Raw genomic sequence first — 13,401 nt, forward strand, 5'->3', positions numbered from 1 at the left:
CGATCATGCCAGCAGAACTACACTGACAGTGAAAATCAGAGGTACAGAGCTGAAGCTAGTGGAGGCTTTGAAAATCCTGAACCTTCAAACACCTGCCATCTTCCTGCTGAAAATACTGACTGATGCTTGCAATAGTTCCTCCAGATCCACGAGGCTCTTAGCGGTGGCTCCAGTACACCCTGTTTCCATCAAAACAGGATAGAACTAATACCAGATAGTAATGAGTTTAATGCCATTAGCTCCTCGGTACCTGGTGGATACAGTAAACGACAGAGATACAAACCAAACATTTACGAAACAGATTTTGTCCATACAGTGAGATTTTGGTTTACAAGGCATTGGGTAGTGTTTAGCTGCTCCAGACTGTTTCCATTAATCTCCAAAGGAGCTGTAACAGGAGCTCAAAGAAAGACACAGCCACCATCCCGTAACAACTGTCAGGTTCCCAGTAGGTACTAAACATTCTCCGAGATGTCCTTTGACAATATGGTTACTCTGGGGATTCTCCTCATCACGAAGCAGCAGACAAAAAGGCAGGTAAAATTTTCCCACTCAGTGAAATCAATACAGAATCACCAAAGAGATGAAAATGGCTTTTTTAGATCAACCAATAGTGAGCATTCCAGCAGAGAAGCACAGAGAAACAAGCTTTCACAGCAGACATGCTAGTGTGGTCACCAAGTTGCCAACAAGACTGAAGGTTTGTTGAACCTTTGCTTCTTCCACCATCTTCACTAGGACACTTCTATCAATGAACTCTCCACAACTGTAGAAAAGTTATACACTGTCACTTTGGGGTTCTGTGGTTCCCTTTGACCGTATATTTCCAAGAGGCACTTTTTGTTTGGTTGCCAAGTTGAAGGTGTAGCTGATGAAATCAGAGCAGACAGGAGCAACCAGTGCAGTCACTGAACTGCCACCTGACTTGTAGATCTTTCCATCCGTCCACACAGTTTACTGCGTGTCACCAAAACACGTCTCCTGTAGGAGTCCTGTGATCGCAGAGCACCCACGATTAGGTGAAATCTCTGTCTCTGAGCTTCCTGTCTCACAGAGCCACTTCCTGTCTGTTGGGGTTGCCGTTCGCTGCCGGAGCCATGATGGCGGCGGTGGGCGTTGTCTTTTTGATGGAGGTGAGGCGGATGTGCGAGGTGCTGTGCAGGTAGCTGGGCTGGCGCTCAGGACGAGGACCTCGACCACATCGCAGCTGACTGAGGAGGAACAAGAACAGGAAACAGTAGACTCTATTAAGACTCTGCAAATCTGGCACCTGCATAATAATGATGTAAAATCGAAGCTAAAGGGAAACAAAGAACATAAATCATTACTTTCTGTTTACACAAGCTGACACTTTAAACTGTTTGACCACAAACAGAGTCTTTATGCAGCGTTCTGTTTGTTTGCAAAGGTCTGAATAACTCTGTCAAAGGGAAAGATAAATTACATGAAAGAGCAAAGTGGCAGGACAGAAAACAAAACAAAACTCAGCATGAAAAATTGCACCCAATGAAACTGAATATGGAGAACACAATAGATTTAACTGGACCTTACAGGAGTATTAGTCCACAATGTGCACTCTACAACAAGCAGGCATCGAGTCTCAGGCAAATACAGTCTACAACAGACTGAGCACACCCCTGTATACTGTTACTTTGATATCAAATGGTTCAATATTGTGTCACCTTTCAGCATTATAAGAAGTGAATGTCCTCTAAAAATATACTGAAAATACAGACCTCAAAGTAGGAACACAGTGCAGCAAAAGTGAATAGACCTGTGACCACTGACACCCAGCGTAGGAAACCACTAATCATACTAACAAAACTGAGTGCTGATGATTTTCGATTAGTCTGCATGAATATAAAATCATCCGTAAACCTCTCAGGCTGCATCATGGCTCAACATGGAAAAGAATTGCCAAAGGAGCTGAAAATGTGTGAGACTTTACAAAGAAAAGAAACAGTACCAGAAGATCAGTGACCAGCTAAAACACAGAGTCAGAATCAACGGGTATAGAACGAGCCATGGTACGATGATCAGAGCTACAGTGGCTGTCTCACTAAAATTACCGGATTTTTGTACATTCTAGCTACAGACAGGCAAGTGCTTTAGTCTTAGCTTAAGTGGCATCAATAGAAATCTGAGTAACAGTTCACACAGTGTAAAGGGCAGTACATAATATCAATGTCTATAGATGATAACAGAGAAAAAGAATCTTTGGTTGCTATTCGGAACAAAACTACACGATGAAAAAAAAATCCTGATATATGTTGGGAGAACATAGTTTGGTCAAATGAGACAAAGATCATTTTGTTCAACTCAAAGAGAATCCAGCATGTTGGGGTGAGCCTGTCCAGGACTACCACAGTGAATGTAGAGCCCCAACAGTGAAGCACAGAGGTGGGAGTGGTGATCCGAGTTGTTGCGATATTGTTGTGAAGCTTTGTTTAGTGTATGTCCTGGTTGTTTTTGTGGCTGCTCGTGTTTTTCAGGCTGGGCTGGGTTTGTGGTCTCACTCACTCTCTCCCACACCTGAGGTTCACCAGTAATCAGTGCTGGATGAAGCCTCCACCTGTGCTCCAGCGCCAGTGGATGATTCTCCCTCAAGTGGTAATCGACCAGCATGTTTGCTTAGAAGAGATGTGCTTTGAGAATCTCGCTTTGTCTGCGTTTGCTACCAGAACCTCCCCGACGGACCGACGTGTTCCCCAGCTTCTGTAGCCGAGCTCCAGCCTCAGCTGTTCTGCCTCCCTGTCCCTCTTGGAACCTCTCCTGGATCTCCCTCCCTCAATCAGCTTCCCTCACGTGCTTCCCCGGTGTCCCTTGTTTCCCTTGTTTCCCTGCAGCCTGATTAAATCCCTCTGTTCTAACCACCTGTCCCTGTGTTGCATTTTTGGATCCCTACTACACTGAGACCTAACAGTGGGAGTGTGATGATGTGGTTTAGTGTTGGGAAGATGACAATAGATGTCACCATGAACGTTTGTGGATGTACTATACATATATGGCCTTTGGTTGCATTTAAATATTTTACTGATCTACTTAAAAACATTGATTACATGACATTTAATACATGAAGTCAGAATGGCAAAAACCAGCTTCATCACTGGTGTCCAGTTTGACTGTTTGGTTGCTAAAAGTTAATGCGCTGTGTGGTATAATGCTAAAACCATGACTTGTTACAGGTAGCTTAGCCAAGGACCAACACAACATGACAAAACCAAAAACTCATATCCTGTGGTTAACTCTCAATCAACCCACTCGTGTATTAACTGTATGAACTGTGAAGCTGGCTGCCTCCAGTTGGCGACCACCTCTGATCTTGATAACTGGTGACGGTCGACAGCCTCCACTGAGCTGTACCACCACATGAAGATAACCAGTGGAGCTGTCCTGTAAACAAACTCATGTTTACATTCATACCAGAACCCCATGTGAGTAACCTTGACACCTAACCAATGTCTTGTATGCATTTCCTTCACAATAAAACATTTATGAAGCCGACATTTTTAATATTTTAAATCCTGGATGGTTTTCCTCGTCTTTTATCTTCTTCTCTGCCTTTTCCTTGAACAAGGCTGCGTTTGCGTTTGGTCACATGTGATCCTTGTAAAGCTGCTCACAGCAACAATTCTCATTGAACTAATAACCCTGTTCAGGACTTTCATGTTGAACAAATATGTGTAAATTATTTGTTGGTATTCATTATAGACGGTTATACTATGTGTTACGTGCAGAGTGGAAGGTTTCTGTGTGTGTGTGTGTGTGTGTGTGTGTGTGTGTGTACGTGTGTGTGTGTGTCCACCTCTCTCCTGTAGGTGGGAATTAGAAGATTGGCTGCCACCAGTGAGTTCCTGCTTCTGCCACCCGTGAGCTCCTGAAGAGCAGAGGATTGGCTCACACTCTGGCCAGTTAGCCAATCAGGACAGAGGAAACCCCTTTAAAAGCCCCCTAGCTCCTTTGTTCTCCCTCTTGCTTTGCTGCCATTTGAATGTTGTTGTCAGCTTGGAAGGTTTGTGGTGGGAAGGTAAAAACTGCAGTAAGACTGGGCGCCCTGTACACTGCACATGTCGTTTACTTTTGTTTTTAGGTACACTCGGTTATGTGTTGGTGCCACCATTGTAAGTTTTGTTTCTCCATTCTTATTAGGTAAGATAGCCAGCCTTTTGTTTTCCTTTCCTTTCTTCATAGAAAGAGCTGAGTTAGGTTAGATTTTATTTCTCTTGTTTGGCACAGCCCCACAGTTCACCGTTCCCCCACATTTTTAAAACCTCCATTTTGTTGTTCAGTTGTAATTCAGAAACTGTAAATAAATGCTATTTTTTCACTGCCATCCATCCCGCCTTTGAGTTTGTCCTTCCTTTATGGTCAGTGTTATCGTTTCTGTTTGCTTCTTGTAATGAGAAACGTAACGCTATGATAAATAAATATTCTGATAAGTTGTATTTTTGGTTCCTAATGCGTGACAAATGTCCCTCTTTTTATATTTAAATAAAACAATACCTGTCACCTAAACCAAATGGCCTGGGGTTCAAAAGACCCCAAAAGTCCTGAATAGGGTGAATGTCTGAAACCCTACAGTGTACCCTAACTAATGTAAAGAAAATGTAGCCTCACTATGTTCCAGTCTGCTGTTTTCAGCCTGTTGTAGAGCCTGTATTTGCTGTCTGCAGGCCTGATGCTTCACATTAAAAACATTGGTGACTCCTGGACTGACTTCTTGCAAAAAAAAAAAAAAAAGGTCCAGATTAAAATCAAGACATTGCTTTTTGTTGCAAATTGGTATTAAATATTGGAGAGAGAAGACATGTACATAAAGAATGCAGCTGGCATGTCCCCAGTATAATATGGTCAAACGACACTTTCCAACTGTTTTCATATTTGTCATTTTTTAAAGCAGAATGCCAAAACAATCCTTCCTAGCTTCTTGGATTTGAAAATTCTCATTCAATCATAGCCTTCTATGATGGCAAAAAGAAGCATCTCTTGGTCTGTGATTTATAGACGTCTGTATTGATGGACATGTTTATTACCTGACAGCCCAATCTACTCATTATGTTCTCAATTCACCATTAATCGCAGCCTTAATGCAAAGTCTGCATTACATCATTTATAAAACTTTCAGACTTTGGGTGTTTGTGGGTGTACGCATATGTAAGTTTGTTCCCCAAAGTTGTAATCCTTGGAAACAGGGAAGACTGTTAATTAGCTCTCCAGGTGCAAGAGGTGAGGAAACATTTCTGTACTTTATGTAAATCCTCACACTTGGACAAATATCATTGTTCAGCTGGTGCTTCGTTTTGAGTTATAGAAATACATTTCAAAAAAATGGTGAATTGCTATAATTGCTCCCTAAAGGCACGTTCTTATTTTTGCTACTTATTCTCTGCTGCTTCTGAGGTGTCAGGATTTGCCTGCAAATCTGACCCAAATGAGCAGCACAAAGCTCGTCCCTGCTCTGCTGTTTCCCCCTGCGTCACACTTTTTTTTTTGTTGGGAGGATTGTGCCAGAGTTGCCTTGTGGAGCCGAAGAGGGTTTCCATCCTGCTCGGGCAGAATAATGATAAGTTTCAGTATGTTTAGTGGAAGTGGAAGCACTCAGAGGGAGTTTTAGAAAATGACAAGGCCATGATTACTTCATTTTTTGGCAAAGTTATGAAATCCCTTCACAGTTTAAAAAAAAAAAAAAAAAAAAGCTGTTCCCTGAATCTAATTCTGAATGCTCGACCAATGTTCAGCCTTCTGGAAAGTTTTGATTAGTCTACTATTGCAATTTAATGTGGTCTGTGCACACAGAGTGGAAAACATCAGCAACACCCTGCCAGCACGGAGCAGCGGCAGCCAATCAGAGAAGAGGCTCAGTCATCTGCAGAGGTTTTCATCTGAATCCTCCCATCGAATGGACCGACCGTACATTTGCATTTTATTGGTACAGTCAACAGACAAGTGTAGAGCTGTTCAAGCATTCGCCCTCTGCATGTTGTCCATCTCTTTTATGGTGACAACAGTTAATTTGAAGGATAATACAGCGTTCTACTTTCTCTGAAGAGTGTCCAGTCAGTCAGTTTCACTGCTCAGCAGCAAATCTACAGAAATCTGTGTAATGTAGAGAGAACATTTACGATAAAAATGGAGCACTGAAATCTTGACGCCAATTTCTGCTTCGAAAGGTTGGCTTTAAGTGATGACAAAGTCATATGTACGTTTATTTATATATATGAAGAGTTCATTTGCAAAAACAGATAACTCCATTTTTGTAGATTTTCAGAAAACTTATTTCTTTGTTGTTTGCTTGAGATAATATCAATCAAATTGAAGTTGAGTGGATTTGACTCAGTAGAAATGACAAGAATAGAGATAACTTAAGTTTGATTGATATTGTCTCAGGCAGACGATGGAAAACTGGGTTTACTGAAGGCCTGTGAAGACAGAGTTATCTGTTTTTGCAAATTAACTTTTTTTCCAAATCCTTTATTTTTAATTTTTTGTGTGTTTATTTTGCTTGGGTGTAAATGGATCTTCCAAATGGACAATGACTCTAAACATACCACCAGATTAGTTACAAACCGACCTCAGGACAACAAAGTCCATGTTGTGGAGTGGCCATCACAAAGCCCTGATCTCAGTCCTGTAGAAGATTTGTGGGCAGAGCTGAAAAGGTGTGTGGAGCATGACAGCCGACAAACCTGACTCAGTTCCACCAGTTCTGTTGGAGGAATGGGCCAGAATTCATCATCAACTATTGTGAGAAGCTTGTGGAAGGAAACCCAAAAGTCATATAATTTAAAGGCAACGCTACCAAATACCAAGGAAATGTATGTAAACTTCTGACTTTGAAGAAAGTAGTAAAACATTCTCTTAAAAAATTCTCTCTCTCATTATTCTGGCGTTTGGCAAATAGAAATAATGTTGGTAATCCTGACTGACCTAAAACAGGAGAAGTTTAGTCACATTTAATGTCAGATAGTGAGAAAAAAAACAGGTCATGTGTCTTGTTATACAGTGTCTGTAAACTGCTGGTTATAACTGTACATGTTCAAATCTAAGTCATGTGTAAGGCGCATTAACACTGAAGTAGTTTAACCAACATTAACCTTTGTACATGGATTTGTTAAAGGGAGATTAAATCCTAAAGACAGACTCATTGTTGCCTCTCAGATTTAAGAATTTGTTGAAGAATAAAAAGCTTTTCCCACAAGAACTGTGTACCAGGTATAATCAGCTGATAAAAATCCTTTTTAAAAATGAAAACATTAAAGTTTCATTTTGGTAAATTTTGGTCAAAACAGACAAATTACGTTGAAATTTTATTTCATGATTTTTTGTTGAAAAGCAACAAAAGAGAAAAACTTCCAGGGCGAGTGAATACTTTTTGCAGGCACTCTGTAAACACAGCATGACAGTTACTAATGAAACAGTGTGGAGCACAGCAGGGTGCAGCTTCTGCTCGCTGTGAGAATTTATCTCTTTTGGGCCAGAACCTCCAGCAGAATGACATTCTCTATTCAATAGAGGGATGTTCTGGGATTCACGCCTTCCTGTATCACATGGGGACTGTCGCTGAGTTAAAGAACAAACCAAGTTTTTCATGTGCTCATCCTTCTTCTATTTGTCTCATGAAGTAAACGTGTGAAGAGTCCTTTGTCTTAAATCACGGGTCTGAACCTCTAAAAACGTCTTTATTTGTCTTCCAGTAACTAAACCCTGTCACAATGTTGGTATGTTTTTATAAATACTTTCACGTCGTCCAGGTTTTGGCTTTCTGTTGAAGTAATTGTTACGGCCCCAGAGCCTCTGTCTTCTCTCACTCTTGTCTTGCAGGTGTCTGGCTGGGCGGAGCCTCCAATCTGCTCACCTGGTGCACCTGGCCAATCTCACTGAGTATATAAGCCGGCCTGCTGTGCCAGATCGCTCTCTTCTCCCATACCCAGCCAACCATGCTCCTGCATGTCCTCCATGCGTTTGTCTCTTTTTGTTTGTTTCATGCTGACAACATGCACCACACATCGATCACTGCACTCATACACCCTCGCACACCACTGACGCTCACAATCACACCTCACGATTCTACTTTGTTTTAATAAACAGCCTTATGTTATAGCTGAACCCACCTGTGTGTTTCCTCCTTTGTTGCGGCCTAAGAGCCAGTCGTAACAGTCATTTCGCCTTCATACGATGTAGCTCATTTAACTTCTCACTAATCATCCAATCAGTCTTACAGTACACGTACTCTGTTTACTCCCTGGTGTTCTTCATGCAGTTGCCAGTGATCAGCTCTCCAGACATTCTTGTGTGTCTGGTTTCTTGTGTATTTCCTCATGTTTGACTATTTGCATATTTTCTGTAAATGAGTCTTTTCTGCTAAAGTAAAAGACTTATTTTATGCATTTTAACCTCATCTCCTGTATCTACCATGTGGGTCCTTTTCCTCTGAACACTGGCAGAAACACCACCAGTGGCATAACGTACCAGTTTTTATTTTAGTAGTGGAAGGCGGACAGGATCTCTAAACCCTTATTTGAGCTGAGTGAGCTGGTTACAAAGTGCTGCCTTCGCTGTGTCATTTACTGACCAGTGTCACCCGGGGGAACGTAAGGGTGAGCTCATATCTGAAAGCTGTCATTATTGTAAAATAACTCTCCAAACATATTATCTGTAGATGCCACCAAAGACCCGGAGACACATTTGCTAACTGACCTGTTGAAGTGCCTGCGGAAACTCTCGCTGAGCAGGTAGAGGGCGAAGGGGTTGACGCAGGAGGAGGAGAAGCTGAGGACTCTGGCCAGCAGGGTGATGACGAGGTGGGCCAGCGACAGATCCATCTGGTGGTAGTGGAAGGAGCGGTACATGTAGAGCACGTGGTTGGGGAACCAGCACAGGGCGAACAGGCCCACAAACACCAGCACGATCTTGGCCAGACGCTTCCTCGTCTCCATCTGGAACGACAGAATCTGCAAATTAAGTCTCTTACCTGCAGTATACCAGACAGAACTCTACTACAGGTCTTCAACTCTGGCTCTGAACGTCCTGACAGCATTCAGAAACACAAATGTGGTGCAGAATGTTACGTCAGAACGTCTCCATGTCGGTGTCTTCTTACACTCGCACAGAGACGATTATTGAACTCTTAAAAATAAGTTTTTGTGCAGCTTCATTTTGAATAATTTGAGGATAAATCTGTGAGGAAAAGTAATTACTGTGCGGATTATGTTTAGTGATTGCTTGGTGTACAAAGGACTCTGACGTCAGAGTTTTGTGTCCACGTCCTGCTTGGAGGGAGCTTCACACCACCAGCTTTCCTTCTGCACCACTTCACAGATATGTTTTGCTTCTGCAGGGTTCAGAGAAACTTCATCACTGTCATGTGTGGCTTTCTTTCAAATCATTTTCATGACTAGTGGATATAATTGTGTTTGTTAGGAGGGATGCTCCACATCCAACCTGTGTGAAGACACAACAGGCAAAAGCCCCTCAGGGAGGATGTCGAAGCGGATGGACGGGCCAACAGAGTGAGAGAATTTGACATGAGCGATCAGCCTCGACATCTTGTTTCATCTTGTCTCCTGCCAACAGACGGTTTCCTTTAACCTTCACAGCGATCTTTCCATCCTCAGATGTTTGACTGACCAACCAGTGGCAGATCACAAAGCCGTCACATGTGACTTCTGACTAAAGCCAAAAAATGCTTTTACATGTTGTTTGGTCTCACATTAGTCTAAGTGAACCCACATCATCCCACCTCCTTTCCATAGAAACAATCCTCATATCTGCAAACCAAAAGAACAAAAAAGATTAAAAGGCTCAGATCTGGTCTTCTGATGATCATTCTGAATTCTGTCGAGAACCAAACAACTCTGTCCACATACTTTTTGAAAGTTATTTGATTGATCTGAACCATATATTTAACCACAAACACTGTGTGTCTTTGTTGGTTTTAGCTTGTTTGGTCTAACCCTCAGTAGTTTCATGTGTTTTGTTACCAATCTGTTCTGCATCTAAGATGTATTCAATTGTGGAGAAATCTGTTGGTTACTTTCTTAATTAATTGATTTGTTATTTGATCTACAAAATGTCAGAAAACGATGTAAAATGTCGGTCAGTGTTTACTAAAAACATGCCTTCCTTTGTTTACAACCCAAAGACATCAGTTCACTGTCATACAGGCGGAAAGAAACTTGAAAAAATCGAATTCAAGACTCAAGACTTTTAACTCATTAATCTATGATCAGAACAACTGGTAATTGATATCAAAGTTGGAAAATAATAACCAAATCATTGCAGCCTTTTTTCTGTTTGGACTTGTCAGCTCGTGTCTTTGTCGTCTGGTCTCATCCCGTGTTCCTCAAGTCTTCCCAGTTTGTACCTTGTTTGGTTTTTAGCTTTGGTTGCATTTTTTTTTATCCTGCTGCTATTTGTTCCTTCTACATTTCTTTGCCTACCTGGATCTTTTATTATTTTCTTGTCTTTGTTCCGTTCTATTTTTTGCCTCCATCTGCGCCCTCATTTTTTGCCCGTCTGATTTTGTTATTTTTTTCCACCAGCGCAGGTAAAACTGGCTTTTTGTCCTTCAAACTTGCCTTCGGTGTCCTGCCTTTTGGGTTTTCCTCCTTTTTGAACTGAACAATAGTTAGAAATTGTCATATTTTGAGCTGCAAAAACTCTCACACAGAATAAATACACAGATTCACATCAGTGAACTTATTGTGGCTTAACTGTGTTTGTCTGCCTGAACACTTATGCTTACGAAGAATCTATTTACTATTATTATTTTGTGCTGACATCCAATATTGTAACATATAACCATAACTAAAGGACCCAAATGAACCCATGAGGCAGCCTTTAGATCCCTGAGAAGCAGCTCAGCAGCTCTATGTAACAACAACTTTAGATAAGTCACAAAAAACATTACAAGCTATTGCAAAAAAAAAAGACAAAAACACACAAAAATGTTGCTTACTAGTCAATAAAAACTATGTGATTCAATTTATGTTTGTTTGTTTGTTCTGTTTTCCGCTGGTTGGAATAAAGCAGAATAAAATCCTAAAGCACTGAAGCTACAAATGGCTTCAAAATCCATCCTGGATTCACGCGGTGACGACACCCAGCAGTTGTTTTACACCCACAATCACTTATTCTGGTGGGAAAATGTATCAGGCTTGACAGAAGTGACGCTTTGACTCCCACTGGGAGCTGAATGCTAAAAGCTTCCTCCAAACTGATGGAGCCGCTCTGAGCGACGGACGGAGGAGGAGAATGGGTTCAGGACAATGTTTGGACAGATGCACTGAGTGAACACCATCGTTGGAGGAGGCTGACCTTGTCAAGCGGATGCTCGGCGATTGCCCGAGACACACGGAAAGGTCACGTATGTCAGTCAAATGCACTTTACACAGGTCAGCCATCTCTGCACGCCGGAGTTCAACTCAACACAAGCACAGAAAAATGTCAACAGTGTTTTTTCAAAGTGCCTCTCTGTGTGATGCAGACGTCAAACACTTTAGACCTCCAGACTTTTCTGATGCACATATTCCCGATGCTTTCAGAGGCAGATCTCAAACAAGAGAGCAGCAGACAAATGATGTCCTTCCACTGTGCTGTTTTCTTTTAAGATCCATTATAGCTACAGTTTATGTGCAGAAATTAAATGGAGCTAACTGAGCCTTGAGTCCTGAACAGACAATCAGCTTTGCAGCACGTGACGTCGACACAAAAAGCCACACGGAGCTCTGGGTGGAGGAGATGATTTTCCCCCAGGTGCTGATAGCTTTTGTTCCTCCTTTCACCTGCATTAGTTTGATATGTCAGCGAATCAGTGAACTGCACTGCACTGCAGTGAACTGGAAGGAGAGACACAGTGAACCGGTGCAGCGTAACAAAGACGTGAGGGATTTGTGTTTAGGCCAAGAAGCACATCAGGTTTGTGATAATCTGAGCTGTTTGGATGTTACAGGAGTTAATCTGCTCTTGATGGACTCTTTGGCACGACAGTTTGATTTAGGTTTCAATCAGAATAGATTTGAGCTTCAGTCACATTTGGGTGGTTTGATTTTTGTTGGTTTTAGTGAACGAAAACTACATCTCATCTAGTTTCTTTCTCAACTTGTTAATGCAGTGAGCTCTTAATATCGAGGAAATGATCCCAGACCTGCTGAACTTTCACTTCAGACTCATGATTTAATCCCATTCGGTGAGTCCTGGTCCTTCTGTGCTTTTCCAGTTTTGTAAAACAAATCCTGGTGCAATAATGTAGATATTAATTCAAACTTTGGTGACAACTTGTGGCAACAGATTTTTGTAACTGTACACCACAGAGATGCTGTCAGCTGCAGTTTAGAAATGCTGGCAAGACATTCATTCAAAACGTGTGAAAAAAACTAGACAAAACTCATAAAACCCAAAGGATCTGCTGCCAGTGTGCTGGTCCCAGACACCACAGGGCTTGTGGACTCCATCCCCAGTGGATCAGAGTTGTTGTGGCAGCACAAAGTGGTCGTACACAACATTAGGGAGGCGGTTTTAAGGTTCTGGCTGATGGTAAAAATCTGGACTTCTCTCTCTGCCAATTCTGCTCACTTTTTCTGAACATCAGTAGAGATGGTGGTGGTCTCTACTGAAGGGCAGCAACTTATCCAGAACTTGTTCATAGTCTGGGTTTATCTGGAGAGGCTAAACTGTACGGACACAATAATACAGAAAATAACTCTGACAGAAACGCAGACAAACAACTGAACATAATCATACATCCACAGCATGTGATGCTAACTTACTTCCTGATAAATGCCGGCCTGCTGCCTCCATGTTTTCACAGTTTGTGGGAAAAGTGTGATACAGTTTGTCAAAGCTTACTTTTCATTTTGCTTTTGTTGCATCATCGATAAATATTTTCCACACAGTGTTCACTGACTAAATGGACCCTCTTCAGACGTCCCTGCTCCGCTTGACGCACACTGACAAGCGTTTTAAAAACACCGTCCAGGAGGCCTTAATCTGAACTGGGTTAGATTCAAATTCAGCTACAGCTTCTAGTCGGATTATTTAAATGCTGAAAGACAATTAAGATAATGTGAAAACAAATTGAAAATACTCTTTTATTGCAGGACCTCCTTTAACCCACTTGAGGCACACCGACTTGTTTTACCTTGAAAACTTCAGTAACCATGAAAATGTAATAGATGCACTGATCGATTGTATGTGCAATGTAAAAGCCCTGTATAGTTTTACATATATTTAACACTGAGCCTTCGAAAAACACATTTGTATTCTCTGAAAATATTGTAAAAAATTATAACTTTGTTTTGTGCTTTTTTGGTTTTAGCTGCCCTGTAAACTCCCCACAGTTCATGTGGTTAAAGAGAAGCTCAGCAGCACCTCATGTCTGCATGATGAATGGACATAGTTTCA

At 41.7% G+C, this 13,401-nt stretch overlaps 1 protein-coding gene across 1 annotated transcript in view; it reads right to left on the reverse strand.

Moving 5' to 3' along the window:
* Nucleotides 1-1,048: 1,048 nt before the first annotated feature.
* nmbr (neuromedin B receptor) overlaps nucleotides 1,049-13,401 on the reverse strand; it is an 83,706-nt gene continuing 71,353 nt past the window's right edge. Inside the window, exons 4-5 of the mRNA XM_008289662.1 lie at nucleotides 8,698-8,936; nucleotides 1,049-1,211 (exon numbers count right to left, since the gene is read on the reverse strand). Of these exons, the coding sequence (XP_008287884.1) occupies nucleotides 1,049-1,211; nucleotides 8,698-8,936 (402 nt within the window). The remainder of the gene's footprint in view (nucleotides 1,212-8,697; nucleotides 8,937-13,401) is intronic.

The sequence above is a fragment of the Stegastes partitus genome, unplaced genomic scaffold, assembly GCF_000690725.1.
Source record: "Stegastes partitus isolate 25-593 unplaced genomic scaffold, Stegastes_partitus-1.0.2 Scaffold629, whole genome shotgun sequence".
NCBI lineage: Eukaryota > Metazoa > Chordata > Actinopteri > Pomacentridae > Stegastes > Stegastes partitus.